Raw genomic sequence first — 27977 nt, 5'->3', positions numbered from 1 at the left:
AAGTGGCCACCATATTTCCTATGTCACGGGTCACATCTATATAAGATGTACTGTATATACAGGCTAAAATATATATTCTGATATTGCATTTTCAACCAAAACTCTCAAAGTTGTGTTATGTTCATCCAGTACCACTGCTCCCTACATGCATACTACGCAGTCTGCGTTAGTCACCAACTCCCTAAGGGGGCACCATCTCACCATAGGAGAGCACCAGAAAGTCCACTGGCTGCCCTTACTCGCACGTTAGACATTATTCAAGGACCCTAAAGCAGTTGTGGAACACAGATGATCGCATCATGCACCCAACAACCCCCCACCCATCCACCGTCCACATGGAACTCTTCATAGGGCATCAATTTGGCCAGCGGCGGCCCTGTTGTCATCCCAAACCAGGCCTGGCTCCAGCTCTAACGTGTAAGGGGGGTTGGGGGTGTAGATGTAGTTCTCAAGGTTGGCCAAGTTCATGATTGGGTGGTCCAGGCCCCCCTGTGGAGCCAGCCCTGTCCCAAACCACTCTTAAAGTCTCTAAATGCACTAATATTATATATATATATATATATATATATATATATATATATATATATATATATATATATACAGTATATAATATTATTTTCAGGACATTGAAATGCCAACAGAATTTAAAATTATAAATGATTTTATTATAGCCTATTAAAAGCATATATTATATTATTTTATTCATTACAATTACATTTAGGATTGTTGCATGGCTATTCATTTTATGCTAATCGAATTTTAAGCCATTCATCCAACAAATAGACTTTCCTTAATTCTTGGAAATGCAATAGAAGTGCGTTTCTGTGTAATTGGGGGATAGAGAAAAGGAACAGATTTATCCAGCCTACCTACTGAGACACACACAATACTAACACCTGAACACATACACACATCCTTAATGGTAAGAGACATGTCTGAGCTTCTAATCCTGATGAAAAGCTCTTCATTCCTCTCTTCCACCGAAAGGACCATTAGTATCTCTGAGCCAACAGAGCTGGTGATGGAGATCAAAGCATGTGTTGAGAGGCTGGTAAGGGTGTTTAGATGCTGGACAAAGTTTTAACATCTGATAGCTCTTGGTCACTGGGTGTGCTTTACTGGCCCATGGGACATAAGGACTGCAGGACATGTTTTTCCTCGCTCTGTCTTTATGACCTTACATCTGGCTCTGTCCTTCTGTAGCAGGCTCTCAAGAGTCCTTATGCCAAGCTTTCTATTTCAGATTTATTTTGATCTAAATGCTTATGCCTACATGCTTCAAATTAGTTTTGTGGACAATTACACAGTGTGCGTACACATATGTGTACAAACACTTTTAGAGTTGAAGAAATAGCAGCCAACAGTAACCAGCATACATTGGAACTGCTATAAAAAGCATCTCAGATGATATGTCATGAAGTCGGTTAAAGGGTTTTCCCTCTTGTCATATTGGGCAAGGTGGGTCGAAGTGGTTTAATCATTGTCTTCTGAAGCGATCCAGTTGGTTTGGGGCTAGAACAGACCAAAATGTCTATGTGGCAGCGGGGGCGTGGTCAAGCGCCCGTCCGGGAGAGAAAAGCGGTAAGGGCGCTCACACCTGAGTTAAATGATGACTAACACCTGTGTCTGATTGCAGTAACATGAGGAGAGCGGCATAAAAAGGGCAGGAGCGACGGAGCACGGGAGAAAAAAAGAAGCAAAGACTGTCTCTGCATACCCTTTAAAGAAAAGATTAAAAAGACTTACCCTTTAAGTTGACGCTGGTTTCCTTGTACTGTTTTACATTGGTGCAGAAACCCGGGACCATTTTTTTTGTGATGGAACAAGGTCGCCCCATAGAGTCCTCCCAGCTGGCGGAAATCCTCCAGTCCCTCGCTAATCTCCATCAAGGCCACCAACAATCCCTGCTTGAGCTCCGGCAGGATCAAGATCGGCGGTTCTTCGAGATCATGCGGGCTCAGGCAGAGGACCGACTCGCTATCCGGAGCCTCCTCAGCCAGGAGGCTGCGTCAGCCCCAGCCGCGACCCCGGACACCCACGCTACGCTGCCCCCGCCCATGTTACAGAAGATGGGGGTGGCAGATGATCCTGAGGCCTTCCTCGACCTGTTTGAGAGGACGGCTGAAATCTGGGGCTGGCCGCCCGAACAGTGGGCAGCCCGTCTAATTCCTCTCCTGTCCGGGAAGCACAGCTCGCGGCACAACAACTGCCAGCGACGAACCTCCTGGCTTACTCTGACCTGAAGAGGGCCATTCTGCAGCGGGTTGGTCGGAGCCCGGAAGAGAATCGCCAGCTCTTCCGGAGCATGAAGCTGGAGAAGTCCGACCGCCCGTTTGCGTTTGTTCAACGGCTCCGGGACGCTTGTCGGCGGTGGCTGCTCGCGGGGGACCGCGACGTCGAGGGAGTCATCGATCAGGTGGTACTGGAGCAATTTACGCAAAGACTGCCCAGGAGAACGGCGGAATGGGTCCAGTGCCACCGCCCGGCGTCGCTGGAGGCAGCTGTTCAGCTCGCGGAGGACCACCTGGCGGCGATGCCGAGGGCAGATGAGCCCTCCCCCTCTCTCTCTCTCCCCTTCCCCTGTGTCTTCCCCTGCTTCCCCCCTGTTCCCTCTCGCTCTGCTCTCTCCCCAGGGCCCGTTCCTGCCCCCCGCAGGCGTGGAGGATACATCAGGCCAACTTCCCGGCCGTGGGAGAACCCGCCTAACCCTTCCCCGTCCTTCAGCCGCTCTCCTCCTCAGGTGGTGGCGCCCGCCAGCACGGGTGCGGCCGTGGCGCCTGGGCCGGTCTGTTGGAGGTGCGGAGACCCGGACCACTTCCGGGATCAGTGTCCGCTGATGGAGGTGGGGACGGTGGTGCGGGTCTCCGATGTCCCGCAGGCTGCCCCGGTCGGGCTGGAGCGTACCGGATCCCGGTAAGGATCCAGGGGGTACATACCAAGCATTGATGGATACCGGCTGTAATCAGACCACCATCCACCAACGCTTGGTTCAACCCGGGGCTTTGGGCACAGCTAAACGGGTGAGGGTGAGGTGTGTGCATGGGGATATTCACAAGTACCCCATGGTGACTTTAGCAATCAAATTCCGGGGAGAAAAACATAGTGTGGAGGCAGCGGTTAGTTCCTGCCTCACCCATCCGCTAATCTTGGGTACTGATTGGCCGAATTTTAGAAATGTATTAGAGGGAGTTTGTGCGGATGGGTCCTGCATGAAAGTGAAGAGGTGTGTGATGTGCGATGCTTTGGCAGGGGAGGCGGAGCCGGGGCCGTCCTCGGCTGCTCCGAGTGACGAGGGAAGGGGCGAGGGGGTCACCCCTCCTCTCAGGGAGTTCCCTGAGGGGACTTCCCCTTGGAGCAGTCGTGGGATGAAACCCTTAAGCACGCCTTTGACCAAGTGAGAGTAATCGATGGTCAACAACTCCGGCCGGGTGTCGCCATTTCATATCCGTATTTTTCGCTTATTAAAGATCGGTTATATAGAGTGACGCAGGACGCTCAAACAATGGAGGAGGTGACACAATTGTTGATCCCACGGAGCCGCCGGAAATGGTTTTCCAGGCGGCTCACTATAATCCTATGGCCGGTCACCTAGGGGAACGGAAAACACTTTTCCGTCTAATAGCCCGTTTCTATTGGCCGGGCATTGGCGGCGACGTCCGCAGGTGGTGTGCGGCGTGCCGCGAATGTCAGCTGGTAAACCCACCGGCCACCCCAAAAGCGCCTTTGCGCCCCCTTCCATTGATCGAGGTTCCCTTCGAGAGAATTGGAATGGACCTCGTCGGGCCATTAGAACGGACGTCACGCGGACATCGCTTTGTGTTAGTCCTGGTGGATTACGCAACGCGATATCCGGAAGCAGTGCCTCTGAGCAACATCTCAGCACGCAGTGTTGCCGGGGCACTCTTCAAGATAATCTCCCGGGTGGGGGTTCCGAAAGAAATCCTCACCGACCAAGGCACTACGTTTATGTCACGAACACTTCGCGAACTTTACGAATTATTGGGCGTTAAGTCGATTCGCACTAGCGTGTACCATCCGCAGACGGATGGGCTGGTGGAACGATTTAATAAAACACTCAAAAATATGATTCGTAAATTCGTGCACGAAGACGCTAGGAATTGGGATAAGTGGCTGGACCCCCTGTTATTCGCAGTACGAGAGGTCCCGCAAGCCTCCACGGGATTTTCCCCATTTGAGCTGCTGTACGGACGACGCCCACGCGGGGTCCTCGACGTCATCCGTGAAACTTGGGAGGAGGGACCTTCTAGTGCCAAAAATGAAATTCAATACGTTCTTGATCTTCGAGCAAAACTCCACACACTGGGGCAATTAACACAGGAGAATTTGCTCCAGGCTCAAGAACGCCAACGCCGGCTGTATGACAGGGGTGCTCAGCTACGGGAATTTGCACCGGGAGATAAAGTGCTTGTATTACTCCCAACATCGAGCTCAAAATTACTCGCCAAGTGGCAAGGACCCTTTGAGGTCACACGACGAGTAGGGGACCTCGATTATGAAGTTAAACGTACCGATAGAGGGGCGCGCGTCAAATATATCACCTCAACCTCCTGAAATTGTGGAGGGAAGAGGCGGCCTCTGTGACGTTGGCAACGGTAGTTCCGGAGAGGGCGGAGCTCGGACCGGAGGTAAACAAAGCCTGCGATCCTAACACCCCGGTTCCTTGTGGAGACCACCTCTCACCACGCCAACTCGCAGAGGTTTCCGAACTACAAAAGGAGTTTGCAGACGTGTTCTCTCCTCTACCGGGCCGTACAGACATCATACAACACCACATCGAGACCGAGCCGGGCGTAGTGGTACGTTGCCGCCCTTATCGCTTGCCCGAGCATAAAAAGAAAATAGTTCGGGAAGAATTGGACGCGATGCTGGACATGGGAGTAATAGAAGAATCTCACAGCGATTGGTCCAGCCCGGTCGTCCTTGTTCCCAAGAGCGACGGGTCTGTACGTTTCTGTGTGGATTATAGAAAAGTCAATGCGGTGTCTAAATTTGACGCGTACCCAATGCCCCGTGTTGATGAACTGCTCGATCGGTTAGGTTCTGCTCGGTTTTATTCGACCTTGGATCTAACGAAGGGTTATTGGCAGATCCCCTTGACACCAATATCCCGTGAAAAAACGGCCTTCACCACGCCGTTCGGATTACACCAATTCGTGACGCTTCCTTTCGGTTTGTTCGGGGCACCAGCCACGTTTCAGCGCCTCATGGATAGGATCCTCAGACCGCATACTGCTTACGCCGCTGCTTATCTAGATGATATCATCATTTATAGCAATGATTGGCAGCGGCACTTGCAACATCTGAGGGCCGTCCTGAGATCGCTGCGGCGGGCGGGGCTCACGGCAAACCCGAAAAAGTGCGCGGTTGGGCGTGTGGAGGTACGGTATCTGGGGTTCCACTTGGGTCATGGCCAGGTGCGACCCCAAATTGACAAGACCGCGGCGATTGCGACTTGCCCTAGACCCAAGACCAAAAAGGGGGTGAGGCAGTTCCTGGGGCTGGCTGGCTATTACAGACGGTTTGTACCTAATTATTCGGATGTCACCAGCCCGCTGACTGACCTTACTAAAAAGGGGGCTCCAGATCCGGTCCAGTGGTCAGAGCAGTGCCAACAGGCGTTTACAGAGATTAAAGCTGCACTTTGTGGGGGCCGCTTTTGCATGCACCTGACTTCTCTCTCCCTTTTGTTTTGCAGACGGACGCTTCAGACAGAGGGTTGGGCGCCGTGCTCTCGCAGTTGGTGGAGGGAGAGGAACGCCCGGTGCTGTACATTAGCCGGAAGCTCTCCTTGAGGGAGACTAAGTACAGCACCGTAGAGAAGGAGTGTTTGGCCATCAAGTGGGCGGTCCTCACCCTCCGATACTACCTGCTGGGGCGAGCCTTCACCCTCTGCTCGGATCACGCCCCACTGCAGTGGCTCCACCGCATGAAAGATACGAACGCCCGGATCACCCGTTGGTATCTGGCCCTCCAGCCTTTTAAGTTCAAGGTGGTCCACAGACCGGGGGTGCAGATGGCTGCCGCTGACTTCCTCTCCAGAAATGGGGGGAGTGGTAGGCAGGCCGGATGACGCCCCGGCCTGAGTCGGGCGGTGGGGGTATGTGGCAGCGGGGGCGTGGTCAAGCGCCCGTCCGGGAGAGAAAAGCGGTAAGGGCGCTCACACCTGAGCTAAATGATGACTAACACCTGTGTCTGATTGCAGTAACATGAGGAGAGCGGCATAAAAAGGGCAGGAGCGACGGAGCACGGGAGAAAAAAAGAAGCAAAGACTGTCTCTGCATACCCTTTAAAGAAAAGATTAAAAAGACTTACCCTTTAAGTTGACGCTGGTTTCCTTGTACTGTTTTTACAGTCAATCTTGTCATTTCTGTCTCTAGGCATGATCATGTTTTTAAGCTCGATTACGCTTCCTGGCACTTTGCGCGTGTGCGAAGCGCTAGATGGCACTATAGGAAGTGTAACTGAGCCAATGCCTCTGTGGCAGGGCGGAGGGCGGGGCCGGGTCGTGATCATACGCACCCGGTCCCGGGTTTAGGCACCAGTGTAACGGGATCAATGGAAAGGAGGAGGCGAGAACCGGCTTTTCAATATAAATAATAGTTTAATGAGAAACTTAAAAGAAGACAAACACACACATGACGGACATGTCCGTAAATGATCTCTCTCTCCCGCATGATCCTCTGCAGTCGACCTTTATCCCTCACGGAGGCATAATTAGCCTAATACGGGACCGGGTGTGTAGGATCACGACCCAGCCACACTCTCTGCCTGCCACCCTCTTACTCTCTGAATAAATTGGTCCATAACATTGCGGTGGCACTGGCCATGAATCAGATGGCAGGCTATACTTGATACACAGCTCTGCTGTCATAAGCTTTCTGGCTGGCCATGATAATATAAATGCTACAATCTAGTGGTGAAGTTGACTAATGACATCATTTTTGTTATTTCCATGAACGATTTTGGCCAGTGCCCCATTAATCAAGACTTTTTGTAGTTCTCACTCTATATCCATTTTTACACTGCAAAGTTGGCACAGAAGCTGCATTTGAAGCGGCATCTAGGTGTCTGTAGAGAGACTATTTAATGCTGCTCAGAGACGGCATAAATGCATTTGCACAGCAATTACAACTGCATAAATGCTTTACAATTTTACAGAAATCAAAGCTGTTTCATAACTTTGGATAATGATCGTTGGAGTGCAATTGCCTTTTCTTTTCTCTGGGTGTTATATTAGATAGTACTCTATCATTTGAAGCACACATAAATAACATTATTCGGTCAGCGTACTATCATTTACGTAACATAAATCGCCTTCGACCATCTCTAGCGGCTAATGGCACTGCTGTTCTTGTACATGCGTTAGTCACATCTCGTATAGACTATTGCAATTCTCTTCTTAGCGGTGTCCCACAAAAACTTCCACACAAACTTTAAATGGTCCAAAATTCTGCATCTCGGATCATTACGCGAACACCTCCGATAGAGCACTTTTCTCCGGTACTCCAAAAACGTCACTTGCTGCCACTTACAAGGCTCTTCATGATTTAGCCCCTTCATATCTACGTGATCTTCTTCATGTTTTCTCACCAAACCGATCCCTTAGACCTTCTACTTCCCTTACTCTTACTGTACCCTCTATATGTTTGACTACTATGGGGTCTAGAGCTTTTAGTTATACTGCTCCATGTCTTTGGAGTTCTCTACCACAAGATGTACGAAATCGCCCCACTCTGCTAACTTATAAATCACGTCTCAAAACCCATAATTTTAGATGACCTTATTTCTGATTTTCACGCATTGCGTTTGTTGTTCTTTGTGTATTGGTATTTGTTTCTTTTATCATGTTTGATAATGTTATACAATTGTTGTTTGTGTAGTTTAATGTACATGTGAGGTGTCCTTGAGTGTCCTGAAAGGCGCCCACAAATAAAAATGTCTTTATGTTTGTGATAGAGACAAAGCTTGGTCCTTCCTCTTATCTGATTGCAAATCGATCTATGACATTTGCTGTGGCACTGAGTATTAATAAGATGACAAGTTTAAGCTCAGCTTTGCTGTTATTGGCTTTCAGAAGTTTGGATCATGTAGATGCTGCCATCTAGTGGTTAAGTTGCTCTTTGTTTTATATTCTCAAATAAAACGTATATAATGATAGCCTACACAATGCCATATATTTATTTATTTAATTTATTTTATTGCAATATAACAAGAACAAAAATAATTTACATACAAGAGTACACATAACCATACATGTCAAGGGTAAAAAAAAAAAAAAGGCATTTTACAGAAATAACTTATACCTATTAAATAGCTGTAAAGTTGTCCTTGCTTTTAGGTTTTTACTTTTAGATATTGTTTCTAAATACATTTTAACATCGATTTTAAATTGTTCAAAATTTGGCATTTTTCCTTTCCATTTGACTTTATGATTATAATAACGGGCAATTATAATAATTAAATCAAATATAAACAGAATATTTTTATCACCATCAAATGAAAAACATTTTAGCGTAACATCAACTTCTTCAAAGTTAACAAGAATCATAGCTTTTCTTTGTAAATAATTATTGAGTTCTTTCCAAAACATTTGGATCTTGGGACACTCCCAAAATTAATGAGCAATAGTCTCACGGGAAATTTGACAAAAAACACAAATATCTTCCATGTTCACTTTAAAACGCTGCACCACACGTCATTTAACTGGGTAAACGCGATGGAAAATGTTATATGAAACCTCTTTCACTTTATTTGTGATGCAATACTTATGAGGTGTCATCCAAATTTTACTCCAATCAAAACGTTTTTTAAAATGAGAATTCCAATGAGTAGAAACAGCAAGAATATTTTTAGATTGAAGAAGAGAACGCAAGAAAATATTATTACATCCAGAACTACACAATGCCAGATATATATATATATAGCCCTGTAGTCATAAATAGGCTAGAGGTGTGAATCTTCACTGGCCGCACGATTCGATTCGATTACGATTCGATGGGTGATCGTTCTTTATATTTATTTATTTATTTATTTATTGTGGCCTGATTCATTTAATTATTTTAAAATACATAAGCCTAAATTCACATGCAATTCACACAAAACTATTACAGACAACATCTTTTCAATGATGATGTCATTTTTATATTTTTCTGGGGCTTAAAGTCTAAAATGTCATGTGGTGTAACCATCTGGAGAGAGTAAATAAAATAAAGTCTAATTAAAAGTTGAAATTCTTCACACAAAAAAATGTTGACAAGCGCAGAATAATATTTATTAATAGTCTTAAAAAAAATGTTTTTAAACAGTTGAACAATTATGTTTTAAAAATATTGTTAAAAAAAAATAAAATAAAAAATAGAAAAGACACCTTTAATCCCTGAGGACTGAATGCAAAGTTTTAAAACAATGTCTGATACCATCTAGTGGTTAAATTGCTCTTTGTTTTATATTCTCAAATAAAACGTATATTATGATAGCCTACACAATGCCAGATATATATATATATATATATATATATATATATATATATATATATATATATAGCCCTGTAGTCATAAATAGAGGTGTGAATCTTCACTGGCCGCACGATTCGATTCGATTCGATTATAAAACGATTCTCGATGCATCACGATGCATTTTGTCCATCAATATCTTTCTTTTTTCAGTTTCTTCAAAATTTTATTTTTACTCTCTATTTTTTTCCCTTTCAGCTTTTTATTTAACAGCTGTTTTAAGAATCAGAACCGAGTCACATTACATAAACTGGCCTTTTACATTCAGTATGAGCTGTGAACAAAACTTAACTCACGTCTTTGTTTCCACATCTGTCTTTGGCGCGCACCACTGCTCTGCCGTGATTTAAACTGAACTCAGAATCGATTCTGATTCTTTTGCGAATCGATTCAGAATCGTTTGAGTATGAATCGCGATGCATCGCTGAAATTTTTATCCAAGGGCTCTAGTCATATACAGTCATTTCCAGTTATTTAAAAAAAAAAAAAACATGCTCTGACATGTGCAAACATCTGGATATCTGTCATAAGCTGGAGAACTGCCATCTCAACCAATCCACGGCGTTCAACACATGGGTACAACCCAATTTTAAATCAACCTGTTGAGCAACCTCTCTAGGGGCCAGAAAGACGTAGTAGCCCGTGTCTTCTGTAGTTTATTTCATCTTTGTATGATCTCAAGCTTGTTTGTGTGATTCAAGTGTGTGTAAACTTGTACAATGTCCACGCGCACAGAGGGAATGCTCGCACAGCTCATCGATGGCCCTGACTCTAATGTCCACGGTGATTACAGTAGTTCAGAGGTACGATATTCAGGTATGAGAAACATGTCTAACATCCCGTATTCAGCTAATATTTGCTTTTGTGTGTAATATAAGCGTGGGTTGCTTCATGCCTTGTAAGGTTGGGCTCAGTAGGATTCTGTTATATTGCAAATGTAACTAGTTGAATTAAACAAACAAACAAACAAAATACATTTCTGAGAATGTCAGGTTTGTCCTCGGTCACACAATTGTCACTGAAACGAATTTCTCATTAGTACAATAGAAAGCTTATGACTTGTCCGTTTCTGAAATTATTTGGTTCTCTGAGAGTTACAATTATTTTTGGTTTTTCTGGAAATCATAAAAAAGTTTCGATCTTTATATATTTTATTTTATTTTATTTATTTATTTATTGTGGCCTGATTCATTTAATTATTTTAAAATACATGAGCCTAAATTCACATGCAATTCACACAAAACTATTACAGACAACATCTTTTCAATGATGACTTCAATTTTATATTTTTCGGAGGCTTAAAGTCTAAAATGTCATATGGTGTAACCATCTGGAGAGAGTAAATAAAATCAAAGTCTAATTAAAAGTTGACATTCTTCCCCAAATTTTTTTTTTGACATGTGCAAAATAATATATATTAATAGTCTTTAAAATAAAAAAACAAAAAAAAAAAAAAAACAAGTTAAACAATTATGTTTTAAAAATATTATTAACAAAATTATTTATTTATTATTATTTATTTTAAATTATTAAAACAAAAAAAAAATTGGCATGCGCAGAATAATATTTATTAATAATAGTTATAATTTTTTTAATTTTTTTTAAAGCAGTTAAAAAATTAGGTTTTAAAAATATGGTTAAACAAGAAACAAACAAAAAAACAAAACAAAACAAAAACAGAAAAGACACCTTTAATCCCTGAGGACTGAATGCAAAGTTTTAAAACAATAACTGATATTTTGTCATTTTATTAAAAGGCCCATTTTGTTCAGGTCATGTGGCCCTAAGAATATTTTTCATATACTTGACTTAAAAATTTATGATATAGTTACAGATATAAAAAATGAACCTTGAAAAACCTGTTTGAAAAGTTTTTTTTAGTTTGTTTTAAATTAATGATACAGTCGAGTACACTCGTGTATTTCAAGGTGCAAGAGAAGTATTTTAATACCTTTTACTTCATGGCAAGACATTTTTAAATAGCCTATTTATTTATTTGTTTGTGGAAATGCAATAAAGTTTTACAAAATGAATGAAACCAAACTGGATGCAAAGATTACATTTCTATGAACTTGAAACTTTTAGTCTAGATTTTTAAAACATTTCTAATTTTTTATCACCACGGACAATCTTATTTAATATATATTTAAATATAGTTTAATATCTGTCGTTTTTATTTTTAAGCTTTTTATTAGTTCTCACATGAGATACGTTTTTGTGTCCATCTGTGCTGTTTTTCAATTGTTTTTCAATGGGAAAAACGCTTGGTGACAGAATCACTTTGAATTACAATCAGTGTGAGTGATGACATGCAGCTGAGTGCGATGAAAACGTTCTGACCAGCTTGATGTCTTGTCAGTTCTTCAGTAAAAGATGAAGCTCATTGGTCACTTGAAGTGAACACAAGAGCCCGATTCAGCGACAGAACGATTTTTTTCAAGCAAGCCTGATGTGCTTTTTCAGTCCAACAGTGAAGGGATTGACGACCTCCATTGCGCACTTCCTCTCCTTCCTCCTGGCCAACAATTATTTTAATGAAGCTCAAACCTGAAAATCACTGTAACAATTGTCAAGTGTTGCTCCGGATTCTAGTGTTGAATGGGGGAAAAACACGTAAACTAAAAAAACTAAATGTTATAATGGACATCTGAGGTAAGTTACTAATTGAAGTCGTGAGGACAGTTGTTGCCTTTTTGCAAAAATGTGCAACTTGAACTCCATAATAACTGCCCCATTTCTTTGTTTCTCTCTTTGCTTCTTTGTTTGTTTGTTTGTTTTTTGTTTGTGAACCCACAAAACAAAGGACAGCGATCATTTTGCCAAAACCCCTTCAAGGTGGCAACAGCATGCCTGGCTGCCATTTGCCTCATCTTACTCATGATCCTGGTGGCCACAAGTATTCACAGTGCGTACTTCTCTGTTCTCACTTATATCACTTGTGTTATGTCATTGTCAACCAGTTTGCCATAAGCCAATTTTCACCTCTAGATTTTGCCATTACGCTTGAATTCACGCAAAAATCAAAAATCATTTACTCACCCTCATGCCATCCCAGATGTGTATGACTTTCTTTGTTCTGTCGAACACAAATTAAAAGGTTTAGAATGAACTATCACAGTTCTGCAGATCCATTAAATGCAAATGAATTTTGGACAGAACTTTGAAGCTCCAAAAATCACATAAAGGCAGCATAAAATCATCCATAAGACTCCAGTGTTTGAATCCATACCTTCTGGTGCACTATTATTGCTTTGGGTAAGAAAAAGCTAACTATTTAAATCCTTTTGTAGTAGAAAGCTCTTGTAAGCGCTCTCTTCTGTCCTAAGAGGAGTTCTTCGTGCATATTGTCACCTGCTGGGCGGGGAGGAGAATTGAATATTGATCTGTTTCTCACACACACCTATCATGTCGCTTCTGAAGACATGGATTAAACCACTGGAGACTTATGGATTACTTTTAGGCTGCCTTTATGTGCATGCAGTGAACTGACCAGTGAATTTATGTTCTGCAGAAGAAAGTCTTACACATTTGGGTGGCATGAGTGTGAGTACATGATGAGAAAATGTTCATTTTGGGGTCAACAATTCCTTTAAGCCCAGTCAGAGCAAAGCATAAACGAGAAGAGTTTGCTTGCACATGAAAATGAGTATAACCTATGATTATTGGTGAAAATAATGTTAAAATAGTCGTGTTTCTACTTTTCAAGAAGTGAGGAATTGTTCACTCAAAAAGGGAAATTCTGTCATTATTTATACACACATTCATGTCTGTCCGAATCTGTTTGCTGTTAGCTTTTCCGTGGACAACAAAGGGGGAATTTGTAAAGAATCTTAACGACCAACGACCTCACACACAGCTAGTGTCTCCTTTTTTATTATGTTTAATTCTTAAAACCTCTTATGTTCTTCTTTACATCTTGTTCTTAACTACCCCTTTTCCCCCTTCCCTTCTGTCTTAGGTACGAGAAGTTTTGCTGCCCAAGATTCAGCTGTTCAGGATCCCCCCACCAGCTCTGCTGAAGCTCACATGCAGAAGGCCTGTGCTAATGTGTCTGATATGACTGCGGAATTGCAGAAGCTGGAGAAAGAAAAAAAAGAACTGGAGGAAGAGAGATCACAGCTGAAGTCCAAAATTGCTGAGCTAGGTTAGTAAAGTGCAAATGTGTGCATTTGTGGGCATGACAAATAAGAAGTCCTAGAAATATGAGACATCAAAATGTGACACCTCATGTGTCTTTTTTTCATATTTGTGTTTTTATTTTTTTCGAGAAATAAGATCAATAACAAAACAACTAAAAAAAAAGACACAGTAAATGCATAACTAAATAAACATTCCCTTGAATGCTTGCTTAATTCAGTCTGATTTGGGAATTTTTTTTAATGAGTTTCAACCTTTTCAGAGGCAATCCCTACACCACGAACCACTCCAGCACAAGCAAAGGATTCCTGCCCTGCTGGTTGGGAGCTCTTTAAGAGCAGTTGTTACTTCGTCTCTGTCTACAGCAGGAGCTGGCAAGAGAGTCAGTCTTACTGCAAAAGGAACGGAGGACATCTGGCCATCATCCACACCGCTGAGGAACAGGTAAAGCGGGGAAAGAGCAGTGTGTTTTACTGTTTTTAAAGGAATAGTTCGGCCATTTTTATTGGAAGAAAGTTCATGCAGCTCTTTATATATTATGTCAGTTCAGTGTGATCACATCTGCCAGGACATAAAAACATCATAAAAGTAGTCCGTATGACTTCTAAAGCCATACAATAGCTTTGCATTAGGAACAGACAGAAAATGAAATTATTCACTGGTAATCTTCCTGTCCATTGATGCTAGCCCATGTTTGAATCCAGAATACAAATTTGGTAACTATACATGCAAGAGAACCGATACCATTTTGGTGTCACATGTTGTCGCATCATTTCATAGTCTGACTGCGAACAGGGGTTAGACATTAACTTTGGCAGATGGGAAGATTATTAGTGAATAACGACTTAAATCTCCATCTGTTCCACACAAAGCAATCAAAAATGTACATAGAAGTAAAACAAGCACACAGATTTTGAAAGACACGAGTGTGACCAAATGTTTCACAAGATTCTCATGAGTGTGTGTTTACATATAATGTGTATTTGCTTTACATCTGATGACCTGAAATAACCCTCGTTTCACCATATTATGAATTTCTTATCTTTATTTGGTAAAAAGAACAGAAACTGTTGGCTTGCAATACAAAAGAGGAAGGGATCTAAGTTGATGCATGAAATCCAATAAAACAGATACCCAAGTGTTATTCACTGATTAACTTTAACAACCATTCCCAATCATATGTGACCTCTTGGCCTGATGAAGTCCTTTATATGGAACCTGCTGCCACGTGGCCACTGGAACGCTTACTGGATTGGCGTAAGTGATGATAAAGCAGAAGGAGACTGGTACTGGGTGGATGGAACCAAACTGGATGGAGGGTGAGTGAAAACAAGTTTTAAAGAGCTTTAACAGTTAAGAGCTCTAGAACGAGAAGTCCAGCTCTCAACAGCTTCTCCTGAATGCATCAGTTCTAAATAACATCACATTTCTCACGAGTTTATTACATTTTTGGAAACATTTACTCTGTTTGGCATCACAATGTTCCTGTCTGTCTTCCTCTTTTGAAACAGTGTTTTTCTGCTAATTTGTGTTCTGGTTTAAAGGGAACGTGCATACAATCTTGTGAGCGGAATATTCGCATGAACATTCGAGCTCACATGCAAAATTTCATCAGTTTCAGATGATAGTGGGTGCTATAACTAAAAATCCTAATTGTGCAACTTTGATTTGAATTATTTGTATATTTTGACACCAAAACATGTTTGGGGGTGGATTGGGGGGGTATTGTACTTGCTTGTTTTGATTATATTTACATATAGACGTCTTAAAGGTACAGAAGCAAAAACAGCCTGTTTAGTTATAAGGGTCAGAGAAAGGGTGGAAAAATGAATTACAACCATTTTTGCTGAAGCAAAAGTGTAGAAATGGGTCTATGTCCCATTTAAAAACTTACATTTTACCTTTACAAGATCAAACAATGCTCAAAAAAATGGGAAACAAGTTATAATTCAATATAATCAACTTATTACTTACTTTTCCATACTACACTTTTTTTTGTTGTTTTGTTGTTTTTTAACTGTGCAACATCTTCATGTTAAAAGCCAATGGCCTCTAAGGTAAGCAGGCTATCTTGCTCAAATTATTAACCCATATAACACCTTTTATAAACACCCGCCTTTATCCTCCATAGTTTCTGGGAAGAAGGCGAGCCCAACAACCATATTGATGAAGACTGTGGCTACATGGTGAAAACCGAGATTTTAAGTCGCGTGGCCACAAAGAGTTGGTATGATGCACCCTGCTTCATGTCATGGCCTTGGATCTGTGAGAAGGTCACTGGCTCCTCTTGAGCATCATCTTCATTCACTTTCATGGTGAAACTTGAGGGTGTGTATTGGCTATAGGCCTGGTCTCAGGATCTTTGTAACTTTTAAAGAAACGTATAAGTAAAAAATGGCTGCAATAGTGGGTCAAATAAAGTAGCTGTTTCTTTAAATCGAATGGCAATATATGCATTTCAGTATTGTTTAATGTAACCATGCTTAAAGCACACTAGATGTAATGTGTAAACAATTCTGCATTTTTTCTGTTCAGACGATTCTTTAACTGCAAAAATCAGTTTGTAATTATAAATAACCTGACTAACTGATCTTGTTGAATCTATTGCTCTGTTTGCATAAAATAACAGGTATTTGAGTAAAAAAATAAAAATACTGTTACCTGTCTTCTCTTCCTACACACACACACACACACACACACACACACACACACACACACACACACACACACACACACACACACACACACACACACACAATAAATAAATATCAGCCTGTTTTTAAGATTTATGCATTTCAAATTGCATTCTAATTGAATTGTGGAATGTTAAACAAAATTAAAATGTATAAAATAATATTTAATTTTCTTTTTTAAATTTAATTAAATATTACTCATTTCAATTTGATGGAGTTTTGTGATGAAATTGAAATGTGTAAATCTTTAAATAATTTTTCTGAGTGTAAACACTTAAATCTATTGTCTTTAAAAAATTTTATAAAATAAAAATGTCAGATAGAAACATTTGTCTTGCAGGCAGGCATCTGACAGAAAACTCACAAGAGGACGGTAGTGAGTAAATATTTTGAACAAAGTGATAAGATCAGCAGGTGTGACTGGGCCAGTCTTTTTATTTCTTTCTTTATTTAATTTACATTTATGCATTTGGCAGACGCTTTTATCCAAAGTGACTCGCAGAGCCCTTATTACAGGGACAATCCCTCCCGGAGCAACCTGGAGTTAAGTGCCTTACTCAAGGACACAATGGTGGTGGCCATGGGGATCGAACCAGCGACCTTCTGCTTAGCAGTTCATACATTTAGAATAGGTAGAGTTTTAAAACAATTGTGTGTATGTATGTATATATAATAATAATAATATTAATTCCTTACATTTATTTAGCACTTTTCTAGACAGTCAAAGTACTTTAGATAGTATAGGGGTATTAGATACCACTATTTAGATACCACCACTGGATGATGCGACAGCAGCCATAGACATAGTACATTCATCACACACCAGCTATTGGTGGAGAGGAGAGAGTAGAGTGATGTAGCCAATTCAGGGATGGCGATTATTAGGAGGCCATGATTGAGAAGGGTCAATGGGGTGAATTTGGCCAGGACACCAGGGTTACACTCCTACTCTTTAAGAGAAATGCTCTGGGATTTTTAATGACCACAGAGAGTCAGGACCTCGGTTTAACGTCTCATCCGAAAGACAGTGCTTTTTTACAGTATAGTGTCCCCATCACTATACTGGGGCATTAGGACCCACACAGACCACAGGGTGAGCACCCCCTGCTGAACTCCCTAATACCACTTCCAGCAGCAACCTTAGTGTTCCCAGGAGTCTCCTATTCAGGTACTGACCTTGACTCAGGCTCCAGTGTTAAAGACTCCAGACTTGACTCAGACTTCAGGTGAAAGACCCGTGAACATGTGTTGTGCATTGAGAGATGCTATTCTTCCCACCACATTTGTACAGAGCGGATATCTAAGTTACCGTAACTTTCTGTCAGGTTGAACTCAGCTCCAGAATTTACTCAGAATGTTGCCAAAAACAAACAAAAAACATCCAGTGAGCGGCAGTTCTGTGGATGGAAATGTCTTGTTGATGAGAGAGATCAGCAGAGAACTGGCCAGACTGGTTTGAACTGACAAAGTCTACAGTAACTCAGATAACCACTCTGTACAATTGTGTTGAGAAGAATAGTATCTCTGAATGCTTTTCTGAGATGCAGGTTGGCACTGTTTTGGTGGCACGAGGGGGACCCACACAATATTAGGCAGGTGGTTTTAATGTTGTGGCTGATCGGTGTATATGCTCAAGTATTTGAGCTATAATTTTATTTATATGTTTATATATGGCCACATATCAAATTTCTGTAAGTTTTATATATTTTTTTGCATATTTTTAAGATTTGTGCATTTCAACTTAATTATAAAATTACAACATTAAATTAATAATAACTTAAACATTTTAGTTTTTTATTAAAGATCATATATTTGGTGGAATTGTGTTATGAAATTGAAATGCACAAAACATAATATATATATATATTTTAGTTACTAACAGTAACTTGCTTTCTTAAAGTTTGCAAACCCCTGTGTGAATGTTGTTTACATGTACTTCATACTCAGGGTTACATAATCAAAAAGAGGAACCTGCTAGGAATGAGTTAATATGTTCTTAAATCTAAAAGGCTTCCACACATTTTTTGAAACAACAGCAGTTTATGCAGCTTGATGAAAAATAGTCAGATTTATTTAGTTATATATATATATATATATATAAACTCACACAACAAGGTACTTTCATTGTGAACACAACATTGTGAATATAGGCACATTTTATGGTCATTTATTCAGTAATGCATTGAAACAATAAGGCATAGTATCACCGTCACATAAAGTCCTGAATATTCTAATATAAAAGCTTCAAGTGTGATTTCACTTTCCAGCCTCTTTTAAGAGGAACAATCTTTGGCCACAGCCTCCATTTAAGGGCTAAATAAAAATGTACAACACATTTGACCATTCACATTTGACACTGTCTTCTCAAAACCGAAACCACAATGTTTTACTCCCTCTTCACCATACACCCACAATTCTCCACCGCTCTTTCACCATTTCTAGACTTTCATCTTTTAACTCTGCCTCAAGCAGGGTCATATGCATCTAAAAACATGTCAAGCACTCAAACTCGAGAGTCTCTTTAAGCCTGAGCTTTTCTGAAAAACACCAACTTCAGCAGCACCACAGTAATGACTTACACTAAGGACCCTACACTTTAGCATCTTTTATTCTGGCCACACGTTAGTGGCCAAACTAAATGTTCCTAGACAACGACGACTCCCAGAACACTTGGGAGATCCCCTAGTTGGACCCCAGTCCAGCAGGGAATGCAAGCATTCCCTATGGTGGCCTATATTGGCAATATCTTAAAGGTCAGAGTCATATCTTTGCAGCAACCAAGACTGGTGGTTCACTTCGCAGCCTTGTACAAAGCTAAGTTCAGCGGCTCCTTGCTTGGCACACACCAGTCATCAGCCTCCTGATTGACTTTGTAGTGGCGCAGGGCAGTCTTATTGAACACGGGAAGCTTCTCAATTGAGTCTGTGGACAGGGCCTGTGGACGGAAGAATGTCATCATGGATTATTGTCTTGAAGATTGACAGAGGAGATGTCCAAAGTTATCATACAAGCTTAACAAAAATGGTTAGGGAAGTGAAACCCATAAATGACAATTTAGTGCATCGTGTAACTTGTTCAAGATATAGGGCTAAAAATAATCATTCTGCTATCATTTGCTCACCATAATGTGTTTCAAAACCTTTATGACTATTTTTTCCCATGGAGCTTAAAATGAGAATCTTTGCTCTAGACTGCAGAATGTTGATGCAGCTATTTTCCATGAAACAAAAGCATCCAAAAAGCACAAAAAAGTAGAGGTTGGACGATAAATTGGTTTTACTCATTAACTAGTGCCAATAGTATCTTTTTGGACAATCCGTTATAGGGTAAAATCCTCTTTTTTTGTATGTGTTTGTGTTTCTCTGTGGCTGACACTGGAGGATTCTACAATATAACAGCAGCCTCTAGAGGTGGCAAACTGGCAATTTATATCCACTTTTTATTCTCATTTCAATGCGAATTTGGAGATTTTGATTTGATCAGTTGAAACAAGGGCATGAAAAGAAAAATGTGATTATATGGAAACTTCCCCCTTCAGCATATCACGTGTATAATAATAAAAAAAACGTACATTTTGGTACAAAATGTACATGTCTGTCTGTCTATCTATATCTACAGTTCTGTCTGCCTGTCTGTCTCTCTGTATCTATCTGTCTGTCAATCATTCTATCTGTTTGTCTGTCAATCTGTCCGTCTATAGGTCTGTCTGTCCGTCTCTGTCTGTCTATCTGTCTGTCAATCTATCTATAGGTCTGTCTGTCAATCTATCTATAGGTCTGTCTGTCCGTCCGTCTGTCTGTCTGTCAATCATTCTATCTGTTTGTCTGTCAATCTATCTATAGGTCTGTCTGTCAATCTATCTATAGGTCTGTCTGTCAATCTATTTATAGGTCTGTCTGTCAATCTATCTATCTATAGGTCTGTCTGTCCGTCCGTCCGACTGTCTGTCTGTCTCTGTCTGTCTATCTATCTATCTGTCTGTCAATCATTCTATCTGTTTGTCTGTCTATCTATAGTTCTGTCTATCTGTCCGTCCGTAAGTCTATCTGTCTGTCTATCTACTATCTATCTATCTACAGTTCTGTCTGCCTGTCTGTCTATATATCTGCCTGTCAATCATTCTATCTATCTCTACCTATAGTTCTGTCTATTTGTCCGTCCATCCATCCATCCATCTGTCTGTCTGTCTCTGTCTGTCTGTCTATCTATCTGTCTGTCAATCATTCTATCTATCTATCTATCTATCTATAGTTCTGTCTGTCTCTCAAAATCATTTATCTGGTATGTATATTGGCTATAAAAAGCTTAATTTGGTAAATATTTAAACATAGTGCATTTATAACAGAGCCAAGTCTCTGTCATTTCAAAATATGAGTCCTACAATAAGTACACGTATTTCAAGCTGGTTCATAGTCTCGCGTTATGCTCCAAATCTCTATTCTTTCTGGTTAATATAAAAATTTTGGTTGCCCAGTAAACTGCATCTGGGATTTTCATGCATGTCTGTGCCTGTCATAGGAAAGAAAGACTAAGAAAGTCTTTTTTTTAACATTCTTTCGATCAATTTTAAAAACTATCGGCCGATTTATCGGTTATCAGTCTTTTCCACCACCTTCGATCGGTATCGGCAACATCCACTCTCGGTTGACCTCCATAAAGAAGTCCATATGACTCAAGCACCATATTTTAAGTCTTCCGAAGCCTTTTGGAGACTGACAGCGTGTGGTCACTGTATGCTCTCATTGTATGAAAAAGTGCTACGTCAACATTCTGCTGAACTTGTACTTTTGTGTTCCGTGTAAGAATTTCATATGGTTAATTGATGACTACATTTTCATTTTTGGGTGAACTAACTCGTTAAATTGAGGACTTCCTCACCTTAAGTTGAATTACAGCATCCGTTCCATAGCCCTCCATTGGATAAAGCTGGAGATCACCTTGGAAGTAGCGTGCGTACAGGCGGGAGATGGGAAGACCATAACCAAAACCAGCCTGAGGCAATAAAGAGGAATAGAAAAACTAATTATATAGAGGTGATTTGAGCTTTATATGAACAAACAACTTCACGTGACTGACCAAAACATAGACCTTCATTTGTTGAGTGTAAGTGACGCATGCTTAGTCATAATCTCCATAATGGTTGGGACTAAACAGTGTGCTATGCTCTTACCATTGGGGTGCGTTGATGGTCACCAAGAGTTGGTCTGGGTGCTGTCGAATACATGTAGCTGAAAAGTCTATCAATCTTCCTGAATGGAACGCCACCACCCTGGTCATTAATCTGGAACATACAAACGTGAACATTTAAAGAATAATCATCTGAAAAGTTTTACGTGGATTACCTCATTATAAGATACTCTTACTTAAAACCCAGGGGAACAGTTCTCTGTTTATTACTAAGAAGCATGGTTACAACAACAGCAGGTCAAAGGTTGATGATAATTAATACAGGGGCAGGGCTGGTTTTCCATTTAGGATAACACATGATCCATTTAATCTTGTTTATTTGAAGCTTGATCAAGGGTGGTAAGAAGATTAATCTTTAGAACAGTTTATATAACATTATTATCTGTGATCTCTGGATCTAGGGCAGGAGAACAACGGAAGCATGTTTGGAAATAATGATTAAAACAGGGCGGTGGCATGTTCTCAAAATGAACAGTTCTATAGGTTAAAGGTTAAGATAACATCTCCTGAAGAAACAAAGACAGAAATAGGTTTGGAACAATATGAGAGTGAGTAAATGATGGGAGAAGTTTCATTTTGAGGCGCAATATCCCTTTAAGTAATAAAGATTGTAAAAAGAAAACATTTAAGAGGTCATGTCAATCATATTGCGAATATTTGAATCTCAATTCACTCACCTTGATTGACAGGTCCTCTGTGCCTAGGGCCACGATGACTTTGATTGGTGGCAGCGTGCTGCTTGTTTCATGATGCTCAATTGTCGCCCTCATTGCATTCTAGAGTGAAAAAAGACATGAGAATAAACCCACTATACAAGTCGCCTTTTCTAATAAGAATGCAAAATTAAAGCACTTTGCCTACCTTGAAGAGCTCAAAAACCATGTGGTAGAGATGAGAAGGAACATAGGATATTTCATTTGGTTGGGACTTGTTCTTTGCTGTCACAAAGAACACATAAGATGCAATATAGATTGTGAGTAAATACAAATAAAAACAATTACATACAATTAATCTTAAGCAACTTGATATAATGTGCTCTATCTATCTATCTATCTATCTATCTATCTATCTATCTATCTATCTATCTATCTATCTATCCGTCCGTCTGTCTGTCTGTCTGTCTGTCTATATCTACAGTTCTGTCTGCCTGTCTGTCTGTATTTATCTGTCTGTCAATCATTCTATCTGTTTGTCTGTCAATCTATCTATAGGTCTGTCCGTCTGTCTGTATGTCTATCTGTCCGTCTGTCTGTCTGTCTGTCTGTCTATCTGTCTGTCTGTCTGTCTATCTATCTATCTATATCTACAGTTCTGTCTGCCTGTCTGTATCTATCTGTCTGTCAATCATCCTATCTGTTTGTCTGTCAATCTATCTATAGGTCTGTCTGTCCGTCTGTCCATCTGTTGGTCCGTCTGTCCATCTGTCTGTCTGTCTGTCCATCCATCCGTCTGTCTGTCTCTGTCTGTCAATCTTTCTATCTGTTTGTCTGTCAATCTATCTATAGGTCTGTCTGTCTGTCTCTATCTATAGTTCTGTCTATTTGTCCGTCCATCCATCCATCCATCTGTCTTCCTGTCTGTCTGTCTGTCTATAGTTCTGTCTTCCTGTCTCTCTGTCAATCATTATATCTATCTATCTATCTATCTATCTATCTATCTATCTATCTATCTATCTATCTATCTATCTATATTTCTGTCTGTCTGTCTATCTATCTATCTATCTATCTATAGTTCTGTCTGTCTGTCTGTCTATCTATCTATCTATCTATCTATCTATAGTTCTGTCTGTCTATCTATCTATAGTTCTGTCTGTCTGTCTATCTATAGTTCTGTCTGTCTGTCTATCTATATATCCATCTTTAAAAGAGCAATTTTTAACAGGTTTAGAGCATTTTTATTCCTTACCGTTGATCTCTCTAAGCTCCAACTCAGGCGATCCGAGGTAGTTCTGCTCACAGAGCATTTTAGCACACTCAAATGCATCTAAAGAAGAACAAAGGACATTACTATTGACTTTATACTTGAGTGTATTATTTGCATTCAGAGTCAGTAAGGCACCAAACACTTACCTCTGATTACCTCAGTGACATCACAGCAGGTGTCAATGCACCCAATGCTGCTATGATGTCCTGGCTTTGTGGTCCCATCAAAGATCAGAGCTGAAGATGGGACAGGAAACAGAGAGATAGGGGCAAATTAGCAGAGGTAATCATTCTCTCATTTCCAGTGAAAAATTAACTCAAACAGAAGCAGGCTGGATTATTCAGGATCTACTGACCTATGTGTTTAAAGAGCTGAGAAAGCAACTATTGGTGATAACAGTGCAGCTGCCAAGCCCAGGTATTAGTACCAGAGCATAAATCAATAAGCCAATTGAGGGCATGTGTTACAGTGACTTTCCAAGAGTAGGTGGTGTAACAGTAATGCATGGCCTTGTGTGGCTTATTGATTTGATAAACAGTGGCATAAGCAATATGACCATGCCTAGTTAGTAATATAGTTCTAAGTGTATGTTGTTTGTGGTTGCCAAGCAATGGCATTAATATAGAATGTGCGGTCACAAGTCAAGTCATTGTTATTTGTATAGCACCTTTCACAACACACATCCTTTCAAAGCAGCTTTCAAAGCAGAAAATCAGGTATTTACAGAAAATGAAACTGTAATATCTATAAAGTCTTACAGTCATCATTGTGTAGTTTGATAATATACAATTATGAAGTGTGTATTAAAAATAAGTAATTAAATAATAATTGCATTTAGACCCCAGTGAGCAAGCCAAAGGCGACTTTGGCAAGGAACACAAAACTCAATGAGATGTTGGATAATGGAGAAAAATAACCTCACAGTGGGGGCCAGTTCCCCTCTGGCTAACATCACAAATATAATGCCAATATTACTTATTTATGTGCAGTGGAAGTCATGGTTTAAATTATTAAACTAAATAAGTGTAAAGGGTCAGTGTTTCAACAAAGATTTTGTAAGAACTGTAAGATTAATGACTAAAGTCTTTGAAGAGAACTGCAGAAGTTCTCATAAATGCAATTGTCCTTGTTAATTGGCTGGGCTACATCAAGAGGACTACAAATAATTTAGTGACTACCCCTTCCATGCTTCAATCACATCTTACACATCTTTAAATTCCCAAGGTCAAACAAACTGATTTTACAAACTCCTCCAAATACTGAGCCAGTAAGACTGTTCTTTACCTTATAAAATGACCAATTTTAGACTTACTGTGCTGGTTAATGAGCATCCGAATGGAGATGCGGCTCATGTAAAAGCGGTCCAGAAAGTATTGAATGTTCTGACTTGTGAAATGGTCCGCCCCAAATGCATCCCTGTACTCGATGACACCCTGAGCCATGGTGGGTACCACATCATTGTGCCTGTTCCTAATGGTCACCAGAGCTTCTACGAATCTAAGGGGGTGAACAACAAAAACTCCATTAACTGTGCTGTCATTGTTTGATTATTACTTTTAAGATATTTAGAAAATGGTTGAACATGCAGGACATGTATTTGGGTGGAAGAACCTACTCTTCTAGAACTCTAGAGTCCTCCGGGCTCTTGTCTTGGAATTCTAGGATCTCCAACAGGCTTTGGACAAACCTGGGATGGAGAAAGAAGAAGGCAAGGGGATTATGAGGTTATCATGCACATGGTTTAAGTGTTATGGGTCAAAATCAAACTTATAAAACTAAATCTACAATTGCACCTTTCTAGAGTACTAGGGTTACAATGAATTTCCATTACATTTCCAATCATTGATGATTCCTATTAAAGGAATGCTCTGGGTTCAATACAATTTAAGCTCAAGCGACAGCATTTTACTGAGATGCAAATTGCTTACTAACCTTATCTAAGTTATATCTAATATTACAACTTAATTGGCACAAAGCCAGTGAACCTTGTAAGCTATTTTATTACACTACAATCGTGCAGAACAGAGATTTTATCACACAAAAATCATGTTAATGTGCAATGTTTACATGTTGTCATTATACATTTGAAAGGGTGTATTTTAATGTTTATGGGCTGGCCCATTTACTTCCTATGAAAGTGCTGCATACTGTAACCACCATATTCTGCTTTTTAAATAAACGAGGAATGAGTAGAAAATATTTTTGCTGGTAATCAACATGATGCTACAAACACCGTCAAAAGTGAGTCTAACTTGTATTAAACCTGGGACATACCATTAATATAATATTTAATTCAATATTTTTTCCCCTGAATTATTTAATAGGGATTTTAAGACAGATTTTAATTTGTATGTCAGGTACCAATTCTTGTAATTAACAAATTTATTACAACAGTCTCCAATAAGATGCCTCAACAACTACAAGCACTCACAAAGATCAATTTCTAGCCAATTAGGCATTTTTGGAGTGAGCAAAATTACTCAAATGTATACTGGAAAGTGGTTATAGTCATTTCCATTAGTTTTTCAGACCTGGACATCACAATCATTTTAAAACTCTGTAACTTTTTCAGGTTGTCCATGAGTGTGGGAACCCTGCTAATTGTAGAAGTTATGAAAATCAAACTATATATATATATAGACACACACACACCGATCAGCTGCAACATTAAAACCACCTGTCTAATATTGTCACTGAGATCACATTATTCCCTCATTCTGATGGTTGATGTGAACATAAACTGAAGCTTCTGACCCGTATCTGCATGATATTATGCACTGCACTGCTGCCACATGATTGGCTGATTAGATAATCGCATGGATGATTGTTGGTGCCAGATGGGCTGGTTTGAGTATTTCTGTAACTTCTCATCTTCTGGGATTTTCACACACAACAGTCTCTAGTATTTACTCAGAATGATGCCAAAAACAAAAAACATCCAGTGAGGGGCAATTCTGCATACGGAAACGCCTTGTTGATGAGAGAGGTCAACAGAGAATGGTCAGACTGTTTCAAACTGACAAAGTCTACAGTAACTCAGATAATCATAACACTATTCTGAGATGTGGGTTGGTGCTGTTTTGGTGGCATGAGGGGGACCCACACAATATTAGGCAGGTGGTTTTAATGTTGTGGCTGATTGGTGTGTGTATACAGGGCCATAGCTGGGTATTCTGGGGCCACTAACTGTATACTGCTTTAGGCCCCTTTCCTATTGAAAAGAACAGTTTAGGATTTGTTGTGGGCCCCCTGGACCTGTGGGCCCATAGAATAATTACCTACTTTCACCCCTCCAGCTATGGCCGTGTGTGTGTGTGTGTGTGTGTGTGTGTATGTATATATATATATATATATATATATATATATTAGCCTATTTCAAAGAATTACGCATTTCAATTTCATTAGAAAATTACATTAAATTGAATGGCATAATCTTTAATCATACAAATTAATAAAACTTGAATAAACGCAAGTTTTAGTCATTTTATTTTGTTCAAGATTACACAATTCAATTGACTGGAATTTTGTTATGAAATCGAAATGCGTAAATATCCCCAAAAAATGTTTTGCATACTCCCTGCACAGAGTCATCTGTTCTAATTCCCTCCCACGTGCTTGTGTTGCTGCAAAAGCATGCATGGAGGTACAGTAGCGACTGTCCCAATTCAGTACTCGAAAACAAGTCTACCACATTCTCAAATTTCGCTCATCCGCCATATGCGTTACAAAAGTATCCCCTTAGACAATCTGGTAAACAAGTTAGGTAAAAAAATATCGGCAATGGCATTTCAACATGGAAATACATGAAATCAGCCAAAATGAAAAAGTTTGGTTATTTTTGTCTTAGAAAATTAGGCTAGGTCTCTTCCACCACGGCTTGATAGACCTATCATAATGGTCAACAAACAACAACAACAACAACAATAAACGATAGCAGATTAAATGCATTTTTGCAGTAGGCCCATCATGGGGTCCTAAGAATCACTTTTGATCCCTAAAATGAGAGTTGTAATGGAAACAGGATAAAGCTTTAACCCTGCAACAGCAGGGTGAGGAACTAGGACAAAGTTCATCGTTCGGTTCAGAGTCATGGCATACTGTAAATTACATAACACAAGCTTGAAAAATAGATCATTTTAATAGGTGACATTTTTTAGCATGTTTAATTAATGAACAAAAAGCCAACATATGCTTTTGTAATCTGCTCTACAGTCTGTTTACTCACTAATCAGATCAATCGTAAAGATTTAAGACATGAGACTGTTCAAGTTATCTAATGATTTTACCGGATGTCCCAGGGCATGATGAACTCCCTTACCAGCTATGAACTAGTTGAACGGATGGAGTCATTATTAAGTGATCTGGTAAAAGGTTGATCTCCTTCAAGCTGTTACTCAGTCTCACAGGAAGCTCTTGTCTGAGGAACATGAAGGATGTTTTCTCGCATGCATTTGAAGATCCTGCAAAAACATAATCAGACAGAGTAAATCCAGTGTTGTCCTAA

At 40.2% G+C, this 27977-nt stretch overlaps 3 protein-coding genes across 3 annotated transcripts in view; 1 reads left to right on the top strand and 2 right to left on the bottom strand.

Annotated features, from left to right (window-relative positions):
• The window catches only part of LOC127650920 (zinc finger protein 449-like), a 451526-nt gene that overhangs the window by 114069 nt on the left and 309480 nt on the right, over nt 1-27977 (bottom strand). The gene's annotated exons all lie outside the window — the stretch shown is intronic.
• Nucleotides 10098-16466, top strand: zgc:174904 (uncharacterized protein LOC564690 homolog). The gene is made up of 6 exons (XM_052136603.1): nt 10098-10349; nt 12337-12438; nt 13492-13677; nt 13933-14114; nt 14874-14989; nt 15802-16466. The coding sequence occupies exons 1-6, from the start codon at nt 10253-10255 to the stop codon at nt 15959-15961; spliced, it is 843 nt and encodes a 280-aa protein (XP_051992563.1). The 5' UTR covers nt 10098-10252; the 3' UTR covers nt 15962-16466.
• The window catches only part of pdk2b (pyruvate dehydrogenase kinase 2b), a 10333-nt gene continuing 768 nt past the window's right edge, over nt 18413-27977 (bottom strand). Inside the window, exons 2-11 of the mRNA XM_052136587.1 lie at nt 27792-27933; nt 25089-25160; nt 24786-24970; nt 23620-23709; nt 23456-23533; nt 22412-22488; nt 22228-22326; nt 21534-21644; nt 21242-21355; nt 18413-19298 (exon numbers count right to left, since the gene is read on the bottom strand). Of these exons, the coding sequence (XP_051992547.1) occupies nt 19155-19298; nt 21242-21355; nt 21534-21644; nt 22228-22326; nt 22412-22488; nt 23456-23533; nt 23620-23709; nt 24786-24970; nt 25089-25160; nt 27792-27933 (1112 nt within the window). The 3' untranslated portion in view covers nt 18413-19154. The remainder of the gene's footprint in view (nt 19299-21241; nt 21356-21533; nt 21645-22227; nt 22327-22411; nt 22489-23455; nt 23534-23619; nt 23710-24785; nt 24971-25088; nt 25161-27791; nt 27934-27977) is intronic.

Source organism: Xyrauchen texanus, chromosome 10 (genome assembly GCF_025860055.1).
Source record: "Xyrauchen texanus isolate HMW12.3.18 chromosome 10, RBS_HiC_50CHRs, whole genome shotgun sequence".
NCBI classification, from domain to species: domain Eukaryota; kingdom Metazoa; phylum Chordata; class Actinopteri; order Cypriniformes; family Catostomidae; genus Xyrauchen; species Xyrauchen texanus.
Note: the sequence above shows the minus strand (reverse complement) of the source record. Positions and strands in the feature narration are given on the sequence as shown.